Below are 19,291 nucleotides of genomic sequence, written 5' to 3' on the forward strand. Positions count from 1 at the left end.
TTCCTCACTTCTCACTCTCTCCAGTCAGAGAACAGAACAACAAGCCTCTTCTACAATCATGTCTGTTTCATACGCTCGTAGTCAAATGTCCTCTGGCGGATCCCAGGGAGGATCCCGCTTGCCCAGAGTTTGTGGTGGAGGCAGTCGTGAGTCTATTAAGTATGCAGGCAGCATGCACGGGGGAGCTGGAGGATATGGGACACGTATCTCAAGCTCCTCTGCTTCTCGTTCCTACTCTGCTGGAGGCGGTGGCGGCTACGGAAGTGGTTCTGGTTTTGGGGGCGGTGCTGGTTTCGGTGGCGGTACTGGCTTCAACCAGTCTGATGCATTTGATGTGTCCGCAAATGAGAAAGCCACCATGCAAAACCTCAATGACCGTCTGGCCTCCTACCTGGAGAAGGTGCGCTCTCTTGAGAAGGCCAATGCTGATCTTGAGCTGAAGATCCGGCAGTTCATGGAGAGCAAGACATCCCCCTCTGCTCGTGACTACAGTGCCTATTATGCTACAATCAGTGACCTCCAGAACAAAGTATGTGTTATTGTCAGAAAGAAAAATTGAACCAGTATTTGAAGCTGTACTTATATATCTTTTTGCTAACTTATCTTCATATGAATAATGTGCTAAAAATAAAGAACCAGATACTATGCAGTTTTGTAGAATGAATATATAAGTGATTTTTGTACAAGATAACCATTTAATTTTTGGAGATAAACATGGAGATGGATGCAATTAGGATAAATAAGAGATACCACCAAACTCAAATAATTCCCAAGAGATGTCTGAATTTATAAATGTTATTGTTTCCTGAAGATCCAGGATGCCACTTGTGTTAATGGAGGCATCTATCTCAGCACTGACAACACCAAACTGGCCACAGATGACTTCAGGGTCAAGTAAGTCCATATAACTAAGAGAAAAGCAGAATATAAACATCTTAAATGGACCTAAGTGCTTACTTAAGGGTTTGATGGATGTGCAGATATGAGAATGAGCTGAGCATGAGGCAGTCTGTAGAGGCAGACATTGCTGGCCTGAGGAGGGTCCTGGATGAGCTGACAATGGCCAGATCTGACCTGGAAATGCAGATTGAGGGTCTAAAAGAAGAGCTGATCTTCCTCAAGAAGAACCACGAGGAGGTAAGTTGGAGGTTGATTTATAGTCTTTAATAAACCATTATTCTTCCTGATGAGGGAAATGCTCAGTGGTTGTTATTGCATCTTTAGGAACTCTTGGCAGCTCGCTCCCAGATGAGCGGACAAGTCAATGTAGAGGTAGATGCAGCACCACAGGAAGACCTGACAAAGATCATGGGTGAAATCCGTGAACAATACGAGGCTGTTGCTGCCAAGAACCGCAGAGATCTTGAGGCCTGGTTCAACAATAAGGTAAAACAACATTCATTTGTCTTAAAAAACCAAAACCAAATAAAAACTAAATTACTTATCTGACTGCCTTCCTGTGAATTGTCTCTTATAGACTGAAAACCTCCACAAAGAAGTCACTGTAAGCACAGAAATCCTTCAGTCAACCAAAACAGAGATCACAGAGCTCAAACGCACACTCCAGGGTCTTGAAATTGAACTACAATCACAGCTCAGCATGGTAAGTAGGTCACCATGTAAATTTTGTTTTTGCTGTTATGATACATCACACAGCCTTTAAAATAATGACTTCCCCCTCAACAGAAAGCGTCACTGGAAGGCACTTTGGCAGAAACACAGGCCCGCTACTCCTCCATGTTAAATGGTTACCAAATCACAGTGACCAACATGGAGCAGCAGCTGGGACAGCTTCGTGGTGATCTGGAGCGTCAACGGCAAGAGTATCAGATGCTTCTGGACATCAAGACCAGACTGGAGATGGAGATTGCAGAGTACAGAAGACTGCTGGATGGAGAGGCTTCTGGGTGAGACATTAATATACAGACATTTACATCCTGATTTGTGTGATTAAGATTCGGAGTAGTCTATAAATTTATGTTTTTCCCCCATCCTCAGAAGTATTCAAACCACACAGTCCTCATCCTCATCCTCAACTAAACGCAAAGTGGTCACCATTGTAGAGGAGGTGAAGGACGGCAAAGTGATCTCCTCCACCCAGTCTATGACCCAGTCGAAGTGAGATTTCAAACAAGACCAACCAGCATAACAACTCTTGAGATGAAGCAACACAACTCAGAGTGATGAAAAATTAATAAACTGGTTTACGTGTACTTTTGTGTTTGAGTTTTATTTTGTTCACAGATGTTTTAATGTGAAACAAATTAATTATTTGAATTAATCAGAAATGTTTTTTTCCTCTATTCCAAAAATGAGCTTCGCCAGGAATATTTGCTAAATTTAAATGAAGCTAATGAAGCTAAATTATGCTAATTAAATACATTATACACATAAATACTACTTTCTATTCATTAAAGAATACTGAAAAAAAACAAGATCAGGGTTTTCACAAAAATATTAAGCAATGTTTTCAACATTGATAATAAGAAATATTTTCTGAGCATCAAATCAGCATATCAGAATGATTTCTGGAGGATCACGTGACACTGAAGAAAGGGGTAATGACTAAGGTGTAAAACTGAAATCAGTTACTGTAAATTGTAATAATATTTGATTAAATAAATGTAGCCTTGAAGAGCATAAAAGTCTTCTTTCTGAAACTTTAAACCAAAATAAAAATTTGGTTTATTTAAAGGAATTTGTCCGGTTTTGTACTTAAATCGCTATTGTGAGTAGGACTATTTATTCCGCATCTCATCCAATGCCTTTTTGTGTATGTATTTTGAGGCTTAGGTCTCCGCAGAGCAAAAGTGGGCGTTTATCACCATGTGGGTGTTTTCAAACTGCTGGGTGTTTCTAAATCATGCAATATAAATGATCCCCTTACCCAACCCCACCCCTAAACCTAACGTCACTATGACATCAACCAATCAGGTATCATGGTGTAAAAACACCCTGATCTGGTAACTCCCATTACTTTCCTGCAGAGACCTATACTTGGCGTATTTTCGGAGTTGTCTTCAGTGCAGCATATCATGCAAATCATCCCACCGACATTCTGTGAAGACTCGTCCTATTCAGCCCCTGATTGGGTAATACTCGCTGCCATCGTTGGATTGATTGGTTTGTTTCAGGTTCACAGCCAATCAGAGACAGAGGAGGGCGGGTCTCTTGGCAGAGAGTCGATTTGAAAGAATGGCGGAGGCTGCTCCAGATATCCCCCCGCCCCTAGCGCTGAAAGAAAGCAGATGCAAAAATACCAACGAGAGTGGAAGGAATCGAATACTTGGCTGGAAAATGTCCGCGGAAATGAGTATCAAGCCAATTGCACACTTTGTCGGCGAGTGTTCTCTGTTTCGCATGGTGGCTTGTCAGATGTGCAAGCGTGTACGACAGTATGCCTCTGGAGAACAACATTCATACACTTTACAATAAGGTTAATTTATTAAACATTAGTGTATTAACTAACATGAACTAACAATGGGTAAGTAATACATTAGTTACAGTAGAAATGTTAAACCTGGTCAGTACCTGGATGGAAGACCTCCTGGGAAAACTAGGTTGCTGCTGGAAGAGGTTTTAGTGCTCACCCTGTGGTCTGTGTGGGTCCTATCACCCCAGGGTAGTGATGTGGACACTATACTGACAAAAAGCACCGTCTTACGGGTGAGAAGTTAAACCTAGGTCCTGACTCTCTGTGGTCATTAAAAATCCCAGGATGTCCTTCGAAAAAGAGTAGGGGAGTAACCCCAGCATCCTGGCCAAATTCACCCATTGGCCTCTGGCCCTCATGGCCTCCTAACAATCCCCATATCTGCTGATTGGCTTCATCACTCTGTCTCCTCTCCACCAATAGGCTGGTGTGTTGTGGGTTTTCTGGCACAATATGGCTGCCGTCACATCATCCAGGTGGATGCTGCACACTGGTGGTGGTTGAAGAGATTCCCTCCTTCTATGTAAAGTTCTTTGAGTGCACAGAAAAGCTCTATATAAATGTAAGCAATTATTATTATTATAACATTTAAAAAATATGAATAAGTATATACAATAGATACTGACCCCTGTGTGGGACCAGCACCCTGGATATAATGGGTTTCCTACTCTGCCACAGTGTAGTCTGGACTCACTTTCCTCGAGTTTGGTTTATTCAACACTTTCCCATTTGTTGCACATGATATCTTTGTAATAGCCATAAAAAAAGAAAAAATAAGTACTATATTTTTGGATATTTTAGTATTTTGCTGTTGCCATCTATTGGTGTTGGCCTTACATCTTACAACAATTAAAATCTAGCTTAGTCTACAAACCCTAGGGCTTGTTGGGGCTAATGCATTACACATGAGAAGTTACATTTTACATAATTATATTAGGCCTTTAAGTGACCACAACAATCCATAAATGTCAGCAAAGACCACATCAATCAGATAAGGCCTCAGATTCTAAGCAAAGACTGGAACGAGACGAGGTTCCTTGCTGCTGCTAACTTTGACTTTCTTAGTTGGGGTCTACTGGACACTTAATACACAGTATGATTGCTGTCAATGCACTGACACTATCATATGAAAACAAAACTTGCAAAACTGCAGTAAGGTGAATGATGACACTATTGTCTTCTGTAGACCTGCTTTAGAGTTGAATCACATCCTGCAACATAGACAGTCCTATCCAACTGAATTGAAGCAACATTAAACTTTAGCTGAATAACACAATTGCTGGCTTCTGTAGAGCTAAGCTAAACAGAACTTGTTTCAAAACTGATTAACTTTATACCATTATTCAACTGATCTTAACCAACACTGAACTGACTGGTGCCCAATAGTGACAGTGTCTTTTAGAGCTGCTTTACAGAAGAATCTGAAATTTCTAATTGTCCCTGGACTTTTATGTTGAAGTGTTTCTCATTCCATGTCTGTAGTCAGTTTGTAGTTTTCACCAATGATTAGTCTCAGGCGTGTCTTGTAAAACTTGTTATCCCTTGTGTATGGCTGTGTCCCAAAGGTGAAATATGCTGCCTTCGGAGGATTCCATAGTAGCATTCCATAGTAGCAAGGCATCAAGACATGTCCAAATCCAAAGTTAGCTTTACTTCCTGTCTCCTGAGATGCCGTAATCTGATCAATTTTTTAAGGAAGCATAGATGCTATCCTTCGCTGCCTTTGATATCCCACAATCCTTTGCATGCCATTCCATGATAGATGATTTAAAAATAAAGATGGTGGCTGAAAGTTGTGATTGGTGGTCTGTTTGTGCAAATGCTTCTGATAATCTTTTTTCCACTTTTAATGTTATTTGTAGTGAGAAATTGCTATTATAATAACATTTGCTTAGCAAAGCTCACTTTATAGTATTTGGATGTAGATCAGGGGTTCTCACTTCTAGTCCCAGTGACCCACCACTCTGCACATTTTGTATCTCTCTCTTATCACTTCTGACATTTGTTCTATTTGACGGTAAGTGCCTTGCAAAGTGGACTTCACAGGATACTCCACCATGATGTCAGTTCAAATATGTTCAATTCAAATTGAATTAAAGTGTGATAAACGTGAATGTAAATTGTACTTATTTACAGAGGTATATGAAGAACTGAAAGAACTGAGCCAAGATGGCAATGAGTATGGCTGACGTGTTGGAAGCTCTGACCCAAACTGGCAGCTTTTTGTTTGTTTTGTATATAATTTGGATGTTTCCTGTTCTGGATGTTGTCTCCCTAATTGTCTACAACGGACAAACACTTCTAGATATTGGTTTTACAATTACTTGCTGCAAACCAAACTTTAAATTCCTCAAAACTGACCCGTTGTTTACAAACAACACTGCAGAGCACCTTGTTTGGGCCGCCCGACCGTGACGTTGAAAACGGAGCTGGAGGATAGGAAAGAGAGCTGGTGTCCTCGTCAGATTAAGATGCCTTGCAGACCGACCACCACTTCCAAGTATACTACTGTCTAATGTCCAGTCCCTGGACAATAAACTCTATGAACTGAGAGCTTGGATTTCTTTCCAGCGTGAGATCAGGGATTGCTCCATTATTTGTCTCACAGAAACCTGGATGTCTCAAGAGGTGTATGTCTCTGTGCATCGCACAGATAGAATACCAGATCTCTCAAGGAAAAACAAAGGAGGAGGTGTATGCTTCATGATCAACGGATCAGCTGTTTACATCCCCCCTCAAGCTGACACAGATGCAGCACTCAAGGAACTGTATAAGAATTTATGCAAACAGGAGACCGCACACCCTGATGTTTCATTTATTTCTGGGGATTTCAATGAATGCCGATCTTTTTTTTTGAGGATTGCACCAAAATTCTTACAGAACATATCATGCAACACATGTGGAAAATGGATTCTGGATCACTGTTACCCCCCACTTTCCAGAATGCTTAAACGTCCCTCCCCTGCCCACTACTAGGCAAATCAGATCACTTTTCCATTCTGCTCCTGACTGCTTACAAGCAGAAGTTAGGGAACACCCGAAACACCTGCCCCTCGGGACAATTCAGCTTTGGTCATACCAGTCGAATTCTATGTTACAGGTCTGATTTGATTACGTCGACTGGGATATGTTCTGGGCTGCATCCAATGACAACATTGGTGTTTACACAGACACCGTCACGTACTTCATAAGAAAGTGCATCGAAGACATTGTACAGACCAAAATGATCAGAACCCAAATCAGAAACTGTTGATTAAAACTCATTTTCGCATGGCTCTCAATGCTCGAACCTCTGCCTTTAATTCCAGTAATGGGGATGATTATAAGCAAAACCGCAATATGCCAATACAAAAATAAAATTGAAGCACAGTTCACCACTACATACTACAGACATTCTACATACTACAGACATTCCAACTACAGAGACATGTGACAAGGACTCCACAACATCACGGGCTACAAGGATCGCAAAAACCCTGCTACAAACACCCCATTCCCCTCCCCTTCAGCAGTGGCCTTCTACGCTCAATTTGAAGTGAGCGGCTCATCAGAAAATAACAAACAGTTGGTTATTCTATACAACACAGTATAATACAGTAGACTGACAATATAACACAGTAGACTGATAAGGTTCAATATAGACAAATACTTTTATGCAGAAACACATTCGATATTTTGAATGATAAAAAAAAGTGATGGTTTAAAAGCAGGGGTGTCCAATTCTGCTTCTGGAGGGCCACTGTCCTGCAGAGTTTAGAATCATCCTGAATTAAACACATCTGAATCAGTTAACTAAGGTCTTACTAGGCTTGCAACTTCCAGGCAGGTGAGTTGAGGCAAGTTATAGATAAACTCTGCAGGACAGTGGCCCTCCAGGACTGAGTTTGGACATCTCTGGTTTAAAGTTTCCTTATGCTAATTATGAGAGTAATAGGGATGTAATCATGTACTCTGAGTTGGTTGAAAATCTGTGCAAATATGTGATGATTCAAGATGATTGAGACTTTAAACAAATCACGATACATGTTTTAAACAGCAGGGGCTGCTGAAGTTGTATGCTGTGACCTTGCTTTACAAGCACCATAGCATATTTTACTATAAAATAAATAAACTAAAATACTGTAGAAATGAAAAGTACTTCACTTGATTTTTCTTTTTTCTTTTATTTGGTAAATTATTTAGTAAAACTTACTTAACCTTTAGATTAACTGCCCCAAACTGACCAATATTAAATGCAACTTGCAGGTGCAGTTAAACTTTAAATAAGGTGTTCCTGAATTGGTATGTTATGTAACGAATATGTTATGTTAATGTTTTTTCTTTTTTAACTTTATTTTTATGAAACAAAAAAATATACACACACACACACACACACATATATATATATATATATATATATATATATATATATATATATATATATTTAATACAGCTGCATTTTGGACTACCTGTAGCTTGTTTATTGAAGATGCAGGACAACCACCTAGCAGTGCGTTACAATAGTCCAGTCTAGAGGTCATGAATGCATGAACTAGCTTTTCTAATTCAGAAACAGGTTGCATGTTCTGCAGCTTGGCAATGTTTAAGTTGGATGAATGCTGTTTTTGTAATATGTGAAATATGATTTTCAAAAGACAAGTTGCTTTCTAATAATACCCAAGTTTTTGACTGTAGAGGATGTAGCAGTACTGTATATCCACCTAGATGCAAATTCTTAAGAGATTCTGTGTACTGTTTTTTGGTCCAATAAGTAATATCTCTGTCTTATCAGAATTTAATAGAAAAAATTATTGGTCATCCAATCTTTTACATCTTTAACACACTTAGGGGTTTCATCTGGCCTTGTTGAAATATATAGTTGACTCTCATCAGCATAACAATGAAAACAAATCCCATATTTTTATAATAATAACTAAGCATGCGTGCGTGTCTTCTGCATCATTAAAATGTGATCTGTTAATTTGAGCGTCAAGTTGAGAGACATATCTAGGGTGACCATATGAGCCATTTTCCCAGGACGCGTCCTTGCCAAGATTTTTATATTGCCTAAAATATCCAGATTTTGGCTGTTTGTGCTGTGCATATCGATCATTGTATGACATTCATAAGAGCTATAAAGAGCAGAGCAGACAGCTCCTTATGCATTCAAATCCCTCTCTTGGTACTTTGGTGCCATACAATGATCGGTGCGCAGCAACGCTTCAAGTTGAATGAACGAACAAACACCTAACATGTACGTGTGTTTGCATTGCATTGATCGTTCTCTGTAGATCTCACCTCACAGTACAATTGGCTAATTATGTAACATACCTGCATGTTATTGGTCAAACTACTTTGGATGTTTTAGGCAATATAGAAATCCTGTCAACGAAGCGTCCTGGGAAAATGGCTCATATGGTCACCCTAGACATATGGAATCACAGGAGATTATTATCAGATGGTTCCGATCAGTGTCCAATTAACTGGAATTAGACAAATATTATATGCACTGTTGCATTCACAATATTTTAGTAATTTTGCCTCAGATACAGGATTATATACATTTGCTTTAACAAGCAGGTTGTTCATTAACACGGATCCTAACTTTGTAGATCCTATAATCTCTTAGTTCATCTTTCTCCATGTTTCCCCACAAAGAACCTATATAAACATATATGTTTCAATATAGGTTTTGATATATGTTTTTAATATATGTGACATATATAAAATTGGCCGTTTTCCTATATTATATGTACATATATGTACATATATGCATACACATATATATGTACATATATATGCACACATATATATGTACATATATATGAACATATATATGTACATATATGCACACATATATTTACACATATATGTACACATATATATGTGCATACATATACCTATATAGGTAAATATATGCATGTATATATGTACCTATATGTTCACCTATAATAGTGAAATTAAAAATCCATAGCTGCTAGGCAACATAAATAAAAGTCCAAAATGTAGAAATGTACATTATTTATTTACTCAAGATCAATCAAATAGTACAAAACAAAAAATATAGTACAAGAACAAAAAGAAGACAAAAAACCTGCTAGGCAACATAAATAAAAGTCCAAAATATAGAAATGTACATTATGTATTTACAAAAACAAAAAACTGAACAGAAAAAAAAAATTATCTTTAATATTCTTTGAAGGTCTGTCATGACGCGCCTCATCCTGCTCCGCCGCCTCCTCCGCGGGGAGTTCTTTGGCGTGAGTGAGCAGGAGTAAGTATTCTGATTAATTATTTTGTATAGTATTTTAAAATGTAACGCCAGTACGCCATATTAAGTTAATTGCCTGCAAGCTTCTCCTCTTGTCTGTACGGTAATGCGACAGAGAGTCGAGTGGTTATGACGCAATCGTTAGCCTATTTTTTACTAAATCTGTTTCTACGCGGCCATAATGTAACATAGAAGGTAATGGAGCCCTTTATACATTGTCGTGTATCTTTAGAAATAAATAATGGACAAACGGAGTCTTTAAACGCCTCAGATGTAAAGTTATTCGCTGTCAAAGTGACGCCAAAATGAATGGGAGTCAATGGGAATGCTAACGCAAATGAAATTCTGCTACAAGATGGCGGCACGTGGCCGACTTCAACTTCCGGTCGATTTCCTTGCCGCCTGCAGCAAATCCATGTCTTCTTCTCCGTTTTAAGTGTATCTCTGTGGCAGAATTACAGCGCCACATGCTGGTCTGGTATGTATACTACATCGGTTTCGTGTGGACGTGGATATTTTTGAGACGAGGGAAAAAAAGATCGGGGTTCCGTCTCCGTGTGGACGGGGCCGAAGAAGTAACGGGTACTTACGGTTATGGATAGAAATGTAGCGGAGTAAAGAGTACAATATTTGCCTCTCAAATGTAGTTGAGTAAAGTCATGAGTACTCCCCAAAAATGATACTCGAGTAAAGTACAGATCCCTCAAAATTGAACTTAAGTACTGTACTCAAGTAAATGTACTCCGTTACTGTCCGGCTCTGTATATCATGTTAATATATTGCCATAGTTTAATTCCATAACATGCCAATTACATGTGATACCAATTTCACATGTTCGCACATACATAAGTTCTTGCATAATTTTTTTCGTTAATTCTTAGTTTTTGCCTTGATAATCGAAAATATGAGCTAGGCATCATGTATGACAGTCAAAAATGGGATATGAGCTACAAAATGACCAGATTCTGCCATTAACTATATAGAAGACATCTTGTATGTATAGGGCTTATATGTGGATATGAAGAAGCAATACAGGAGACCTATATTTCCTGTATATGCACATATATGCACCTCAATTTTGTCTATATGTGGCATATATACGCATATATGCAGCATATATGCAGTATATATATGGCATATTTGCAGCATATGCGCATATATACAGCATATATATTATCATATATGTGCATATATGCAGCATATATGTGCATATACACTGCATATAGGTTTCATATATGCGCATATATCCACATATAGGTTCCTTCCATGTGGGTCTTAAACAAATGGCCGCATCTCAGTCTCACGCACGCTGCACATGTGTTAACCATGCCACTCATATTTTACGGTAAACGGAATAAAAAAAGAAAAGAAATAAAGAAAGAAAAGGTATGATGGCGATTGAGTGTTGCACAACTCTGACTGATGTTCAGTGACGTCAAGGCTGTAATGTGATTGGTTATTAAGCCACACATGATCCAAGTTGATGTTACACTTTCTCAAATAGTAAGTAACTGGGTATATGTCGAACGTCGTCTGACCAAACCTGGAAAACAGGACTCATTGCTTCTACTTGTCGGAGTACCTGCTCACAGCCGAAACATTAATAGTGATACAAAGGTGGGTTTGTTGTGATAGGTTTTGGGGCCCCTCTCGGTCCTTTTGCCGCAGGGCCCCCTCAAGCCTAAGGACGGCCCTGGTTATGATAATCTTTGGTATTGACTTTCAAGGTATCTTGTGTAATGCTGCTTCATATTTACCGAAGCATATGAAAAACACTTGAAATGGAAGCGGCGAGACCAAGTTAACACAATACAGAAGTATGTTAATAAGACAGTTTATTTAGAACAGAAATGCTAAATTTACCCTTAATCCAGGCTCAGACTCACAGTCAAACAACATGTGCCTATAAAAAAGATAAACATTTACTCTATGTAAACTAACTGAATTTACTTGTAAACAACACACAAGCAACGATGTTTCCTACATAACAGTCTCCTAACCCATTAATAATCTGAGCTGCCAAAAAAATATTAAAATGGCTGGTTATCCTCACTGCGATGTGCTCGGCCATGGCCTACAAAAGAAGGTAAACATAAAATTGTTGGTTACTAATTACAGTTATGCCCAAACATTTACACAACCCTTTTATAGACTTTTCATGATTAAAATATGACCGATTCATTCAACATAATCTTTTTACTTTAATCTGTAATCTTGTAATCTGTTACTTGTAAGAAATTTGCAATCGCAAAAACATAAACTTGTATATGAAATATAGGATGGGCACTGAAAATGAGGCTGTGAGGAGGAGTAACACTTTTTTAACACTTTTAACACTTGTTTAACAATGTAGTTGTTCATCTGACAAAAACATCTTTGTAAACAGTCAAAAATGAAAAATCTTAACCGTTTGAATCGTGGTCTCTTAAATTATATTATGAATTCTCATACGTTCATCTAGTTTCAGTAGAACCAACTTTACTGACAAAACTGGCGATGTTTAGATCATGCTTTGTCAACAGCCATTGAAAACAGCTCTGGTGTCATCTTAATCTAGATAACTCACTTACTTTACCCAGTTATGAATACCAACTCATATACACGAATCCTGACTTACTAAACTGCCAGTGGGCACGAAAATGGCAAAGCCAACTGGTTACGCACTTTAACAGGGAAAATACACCTATATAATCACTCAAATAGCCTATATTAACGATTTTTAACAGGCGGAGAAACAAGTCTTGTCAAATGGGACTTGTACATTACAATCTGCAGTATCAAATGCAAAACTTGAAAGGTAAACACACTTGGAAAAACAATGAAAGAACATACTGAAACTTTTTTTTTATACTAAGATTAAAAATGAAAAGTTGTGAGTCTGTCTTAGTACACGATGTAACTATAGAAGAGTCAAGTTTTAAATAGGAAAAATATTGAAACTCTTTGGTCATTTTTGAGCAAGATGCTAACGGTCTAATCAGATTCAATGATCTACACTAAGCTAAGCTAAGCTAAAAGTGCTGTTTAACTCTAGGGGAGTTGGAAAATGAGCCTATTTACAAAAATAGTGGAGTGTTCCTTTAAAGTAACTTAAAGGCAGGGTAGGTAAAAAATGTATAAAAAACTTTTTTTTCCAAATTTGTTTAAACTTTATTTATATATCAATACATAATTAAAATGTAAGTACTCTGAAAAAGAGAGTATAAAAATCGAGTGTCTGTAGACCTCTCACGACTGTTTTAAAGACAGCTCATTATTTCCATTCACTCCACCCCTTCCCTTCTGGGCTCCTTCCAAAGGAAGCACAATTCAACACTATAGCTATTATCTTGAGCTAGGCCTATAGATTATTTATCGTCTCTACTACGGCTCGCTAAGTAATGTTATGTTAGCTATATTACGCAGCTACGTGTGCTAATGACACATGCTTCATGAAAAAATAAACAAAAAAATATATATGATCAAAATACAAAAAGAAAGATTTACCTGTCCAGCAGAAATAAAGCCATCAAGGAGTCACTTTTCAGCCCCTTGAGTTCCCTCAGTTCTCGCCATCGCTGGAAAGCCACGCCGATATTAACTCGCATTTTATTTCTTTGTTTATCCAAAGACTTTTTGTTCATTGCCTTTTCTTGTACTGTTACTGTCTTCCTTTTTTTGCCTGGTTTGCCTTCACTAACTGCATAGGCCGGTACTGTGAATTTTGCTTGCTGTTTCTCTGCCATTGTTTTGGTATTCCTAGGATCCGTGCCTGTTGAATTCCTCAAATCAAACGTGCGCGCGCAAGTGGGCAGGTCATGTGTGGCAAAAGGGTGGTTGCCATGGTTGCGAGAGAGTGACAGTCGCCTAAGCCAATCCTATGTTTCGTCCCGAATGGAAATAATGAGCTGTGTTTAATACAGATTAAACGGTCTAGAGTCACTCGATTTTTATACTCTTTTTATCAGAGTACTTACATTTTAATTATGCATTGATATATATAGAAAGTTTAAACAAATTTAGAAGAAAGTTGTTTATACATTTTTTACCTACCCTGCCTTTAAAAACATATGTTGTCATGACTTTTTCATTATATCATAGGGAGCACTGGACACTGTGTGGGACCCTGTCAATCGGGACACATGCTCATGCATGGAGCGCTCTCTTAATGAGCTGATGATCTGAATCAGGTGTGTTAAGTAAAAGAGACATGCAATTATATACAGTACATGTGGACTTGGTATTGAAAACCACTGTTGTCGATCATTAAACCATTATGCTGCCTGAGAAGCCTGTCCGAAATCAGTTTCGTAAAGTGCCTTTGTGCATAAACACTGCCTATAAAGTTGTTGCCTGATAAAGCAGCAAGGCAACAAGTCAGCAAGTTTGGGGTTCGTTTCTTGTGCCTGTTCTCTCTGAATACCTTGTTGTTGTTTAATTTGGCGATTAATGAACCCCTTTGTACTTATAGATCCTCATTTTTTCCTGCATTTCTTGTTTCCCACGTGATTACCACCATATAGGCAAAAAATATGTTTCTTCATGGAAGGACATTTACTGTATTTGGGTGAAATAAATTGAATTGAGATTAATTTTTCTGGAAATATCTGTTTTAGGCTTGCAATCAGTGTTGGGTGCTTCTACACCCTTGTTAATCAGCTATCATTTCCCACTGATTTCAGGGATAAATTATGTGTAGGGTTAGGTTTAGGTTTAGGGGTAGGGATTGGGTTAAGTCTATATTTTTGGACAGTAAAGATGATGATCCAGGAACATGTCTGTCTTGGCAAAATCACAGCGACCTGCTAAACAGATAGCTTTCTTCAGGTATTTAAGACTTCCTTAGTACTCAGTGGAAATAATGGCATGAAAATGTGTTTCATTTGCATTAACAAGTTCAGTAATAGGTGACTCCTGGCGATATTGCTAACTTACTGTCTTAGTGTACTAAGAAACAATGGCAAATAGTTTTTGGAAGAGAATACCAAATAAATTAATGACTGCACATCGTTTTTTCCAGCACCCCTGTTGATTCTGCCTGTAAAACAACAGAATATGGCAGAAATACAACAGGTCAGTGCTGAATACTTGTACAATCCCATGAGAGTGTGTTACACTGTAGTGAATTGTATAGTCTTTCATTCCATTTGTGAACATCACTCCTGGTGTGCTTTAGAGTATCTGTGGGGCTGTGTGGTATTCTTCTGGTTTGCCAGCTGTAATCTAATGCCTCAAGCATTTTTCCTTTAACGACAACTGTTCTTAAAGTTCCTGTTACTCTACACTGACATTTGTTGAATTATTTAATTTTATTTTTTTGTCTTTTGTCTATTGATTCTACAAAAGAACTTAAGAAACAACTGTTTTTATCCATGCAATATATGGGTTGCATATATGCAACTATAACTAAATTCGGTTTATGATGATTTATGATTTAGTGACTTTGATGTTTCTTGCACAATCACAAGTGAAATTTCTGCGTAATTTAAATGCTTTGGGAGTTACTTTAAACCTGCCTGTTCACTTTTAACCTGAAGACTAACTCTAACACTTCCTTGTCTGTTTCTGTCATTAAGTTGGTCAGAGTTATTTGCACAATGGGTTTATTGGCTGAGGGTTAAGCAGTTTAAAGAGGTCATATGATGATATGATTTATATTTTTCCTTTCTCTTTGGAGTGTTAGAAAGTCTTGGTGCATAAAGAAGATTTGCAAAGACTAAAGTCTCAAATTCAAAGAGATATTCTTTATCAAAGTTAAGACTCTGCCACGCCCCCTAAAATGGCTCGTTCTAACATGCCCCACATGTCTACATCACTATGTGGAAATATTTGCGTAATGCCACCAAAATGTTCACGCAAAGAAAGAAGGTGTGGTTTCAGTAACCGCAGTTAGTGTAAAGCAGCCGTGTCAGGGAGATGTGTCAGCTGTGTGGTTTTTTTGGCCTTGTAAGAGCCATATTTCATATCTCAGAATTTATATTTTCACATTTTTATTATGTTCATTTGGTACAATAATTGTTTTTTGTTAGTAAGTTATTTACTGTTGAATATATTTACTTGGTTTATATTTGCTCTGCGCATGTTCAGTGACGTAATTTTTGTAGTTTTTAAAAAAAAAAAGATATTGACACATATGCAGTAAGTTTAGACGAACGGAAGAACACAAAGCTTTTGACCATTTCATAATTGTTTTTCATATAGCATAAATTGGCTAACAAGTATCTCTTCAAATAAGTTGTTGAGAAGATATCGCTGAACAAGAAGATTATGCTGTATTTGAGAAATGTGATTCTTTATTGACTTGGAAGAATAAACCACGATGAAGGAAACTTCGAGACTTCCAGTGATGAATACAAAATAAGAAGAAACGCGTCAAAACTTGTGAAATAATTACAAAGATACTCACATGTCCCCACATGTAAGTCAAAAGCTTTCTCCGTTGTTTAAGGAATTATTGCAAGTGCGGACTTTACAGCACATTAGAGGAAGACCGTGCATGCGAAGTTTGCTGTGGACAAACAACATCGTGCAGTATTGTGTTCATTGGAGGTATGAATGAAGGGAGATCGATCATCTTCTTTGCAAGAAGTGTTAATGAGCAACTTCTATCGTAAGTGAACTTGCACGCTATTAAGTTTCATAAATGGCAGACAACAAAGACGACGACGATGATGCTATTACGTGGTTCGACCGCAAGAGGGCTGACCAACTGAGGTTTAGAAGAGAAGCTTCACAGCATGATAAATGCCAGAAGAGGCAAGTTGAGGCAATTAACCGCAAAATCAAACGAGATTGAACTGCTTATGGAGAATATTTGCAACTTGAATGATGTTGAAAACCACCAATTTAAAGTCTACAAACGGCTGTTTGAAGAATTTGTTGAAAGTAATGCATCAGTGTTGCTGTATTTAAAAGATGAAGAGCATGATGCCGATCAGGATTTCTGGTTTCAGCCTAAATTAATCTGCTGCAAACAATTAATTGAAAAAGTGGAGTTGTGGATTGAGGAAACCAAGAAGTGCATTAAGATGTCTCAAATTTGTGACAATAATGTCACACCAATGGACAGTGTGTCAATGGTGTCGTCCAAGACTATCACTTCTAATAGTAGTGTAGCAACGTCTCTTTCCAAAAAATAATCAATATCCACAGCATCCTCAGCTCGTCTTAAGGAAGAAGCTAACAGAGCAGCTTTGTTGGCTAAAGCAGCCACTTTGAAGGAAAGGCAGGAATTGGAAATGAAAGAAGCATAGTTAAAGGCTGAAATGGAAAAGTTGGAAATAGAAACGGCTCTTGCTATGTCTAATGCCAAAATTAAAGTTTATCAAGATTGCGAAGAAAAACAACAGTGTGCAAGTCAAAATGGGGCTATCCAAGCAGCTGATGTATGCATTCCAAACCAGGAACATTATGAATATGATGAATATAGTGTAACATCAAATCACAGCAAAAAGTCATCGAATCCTGAAATAATTTACTCAAGTATACCTGTAAGTGTCAGACCTAAGAAAACAAATACTGCTAGGGAATGGTCAGCACCAGTCAATGAAGTAGCTGGCCATAATAATGATACTTCAGAACTTCAAAAAGTGATGAAATGTCAGACAGATATCACAGCAATGCTAGTGAAGAATCAACAGATGTCTTGTCTACCTCACCGTGATGTTACTTTGTTTCATGGAGATCCGCTTGAGTTCAGGTCTTTTATGAAAGCGTTCAAACATGCTGTCGACTCCAGAGCTGACAGTAGTGCTGACAAGTTGTTATGAAAAAACAATGAGACTCTTGCACGAGAAGTTTGGAAATGAACTGCAAATTGCTACAGCCTTAATGCAAAAGACATTCAAATGGCCTGAAATTAAGTCATAGGATGGAAGGTATTTAGGTGCATTTTCACTATTCCTAGTCACTTGCCGCAATGTAATGGAGGATATTGAATATATGGATGAGTTAGATAATCCTACCAACATGAGGATTATTATCTCAAAGCTGCCCTACAAGTTGCGTGAAAAAGAGCACATGCTTACGAGTATGAGGAGCGCAACAGAAGAAGAGCCAAGTTCATTCAGTCGGTGGAGTGTTGACCGCCAAGCAAAGGTAATATCAAACCCACTTTTTGGAGATGTGGATGCTTTGGCAGGTGATAAAAAACAGACCAACAAGTCTCTTCAAGGATCTAAGTTTAAAAAGGAAGCAAAAAGAAGCAGCAGTTTTGTAACTGACGTCAAACAGGTTGATGAAACTCAAAAAGACTTGACTATGTTAAAAACCAACAGTACATCAGTCATCAGTGCCTACACAAAACCTTGTGCATTCTGTGAGAAAGGCCATACCTTGGAGCAATGTTACCAATTCGGGGCTAAGCCATATAAAGACAAATTGGACTTTTTAAGAAAAAGTGGATTTTGCTTTGGATGCTTAGTGAAAGGACATTTAAGCAAAGACTGTAACAGAAGAAGCACATGTCAGCTGTGCTCAAAGAAAATCCTAGCATGTTACACTTAACCACACAAGACAAGATTCCTGAGAAGGAAATGGTAAAAGTTGAAAAGACTGAAGTTACCACTTTACCTGCCACAGTGAGTCATGAAACAAGTGCGTGCACTGGGTCCGGAGACAACTGTGTTCTTGCCATAGTTCCTGTCAAGATAAAGTCCAAAAAAGTGATAAGTGTTTGGAAGTGTTTGCTTTTATGGACCCAGGCAGCTCTGCCACCTTCTGTACTGATGCACTAGCAAGACGGTTGAATGTCCAGGGTAGAAAGATTGATATGATGCTAAGCACCATGAACTCAAAGAAACGAGTGGAAAGTTATGTGCTCACAGATTGGAAGTGAGTGGATTGGAGGAAAACTACTTCATTGAACTTCCCAAAGTGTTCACACAAATGAGCATTGCAGTGTCAATGGAAAACATTCCCCAACAACATGATGTTGACAAATTGCCGTACCTCAGTGAAGTGAAGTTGCCTCACATTGATGCTGGAGTGGAAATCCTCATAAGAATTCAAGCTTCTGGAACCTTGGAAAGTAATTAATAGTAAGCACAATGGGCCATATGCAATGAAAACTGCCCTTGGATGGGTTTTAAATGGACCTCTTAGGGAACCTGTTGAAGAAAGCATTCATGGAGATGCACAAACAAACCTTACAGTCAACAGAATCTCCATTGAGAGTGGAACAGATGCTGATACAACAGTACAACCACGATTTTCCTGAAAGAAATTGTGATGACAAAGCTGAATTGTCGCAGATGGATCACCAGTTTTTGGAATCTGTGTCTAATTCAGTGCACTTTTCTGATGGTCACTATTACATTGACCTTCCTATCAAGAAAACAGTGATCCAAATGCCTAACAATCGTACTGCTGCTGTCCAGCGAGCACTAAATATCAAGAAAAAACTTCAGAAAAATCACTCCTTTCATGCAGATTACACAAGCTTCATGACTGACATGCTAAACAAAGGTTATGCAGTCAAGGTGAATACATCACACTTCAAGATGGTCAAGTTTGGTATATACCTCATCACGGTGTATACCATCCTCAGAAGAAGAAACTGAGAGTGGTGTTTGACTGTGCTGCCAGTTTCCAAGGAATGTCTTTAAATAGTGAACTCCTACAGGGTCCAG

General features: G+C 38.3%; 1 protein-coding gene across 3 annotated transcripts in view; it reads left to right on the forward strand.

Annotated features, from left to right (window-relative positions):
- The window catches only part of LOC132103961 (keratin, type I cytoskeletal 13-like), a 34,600-nt gene continuing 15,309 nt past the window's right edge, over positions 1 to 19,291 (forward strand). The window contains exons 1-7 of one of the 3 annotated variants that reach the window (XM_059509076.1): positions 1 to 529; positions 812 to 894; positions 981 to 1,137; positions 1,225 to 1,386; positions 1,478 to 1,603; positions 1,687 to 1,907; positions 1,999 to 2,213. In XM_059509076.1, the coding sequence (XP_059365059.1) occupies positions 59 to 529; positions 812 to 894; positions 981 to 1,137; positions 1,225 to 1,386; positions 1,478 to 1,603; positions 1,687 to 1,907; positions 1,999 to 2,122 (1,344 nt within the window). In that variant the 5' untranslated portion in view covers positions 1 to 58 and the 3' untranslated portion in view covers positions 2,123 to 2,213. Of the gene's footprint in view, positions 530 to 811; positions 895 to 980; positions 1,138 to 1,224; positions 1,387 to 1,477; positions 1,604 to 1,686; positions 1,908 to 1,998; positions 2,214 to 19,291 lie in introns of those variants that run through there. The other 2 variants (XM_059509077.1, XM_059509075.1) reach the window with 2 other exon arrangements.

This window comes from Carassius carassius, chromosome 25 (assembly GCF_963082965.1).
Source record: "Carassius carassius chromosome 25, fCarCar2.1, whole genome shotgun sequence".
Taxonomy (NCBI): Eukaryota; Metazoa; Chordata; class Actinopteri; order Cypriniformes; family Cyprinidae; genus Carassius; species Carassius carassius.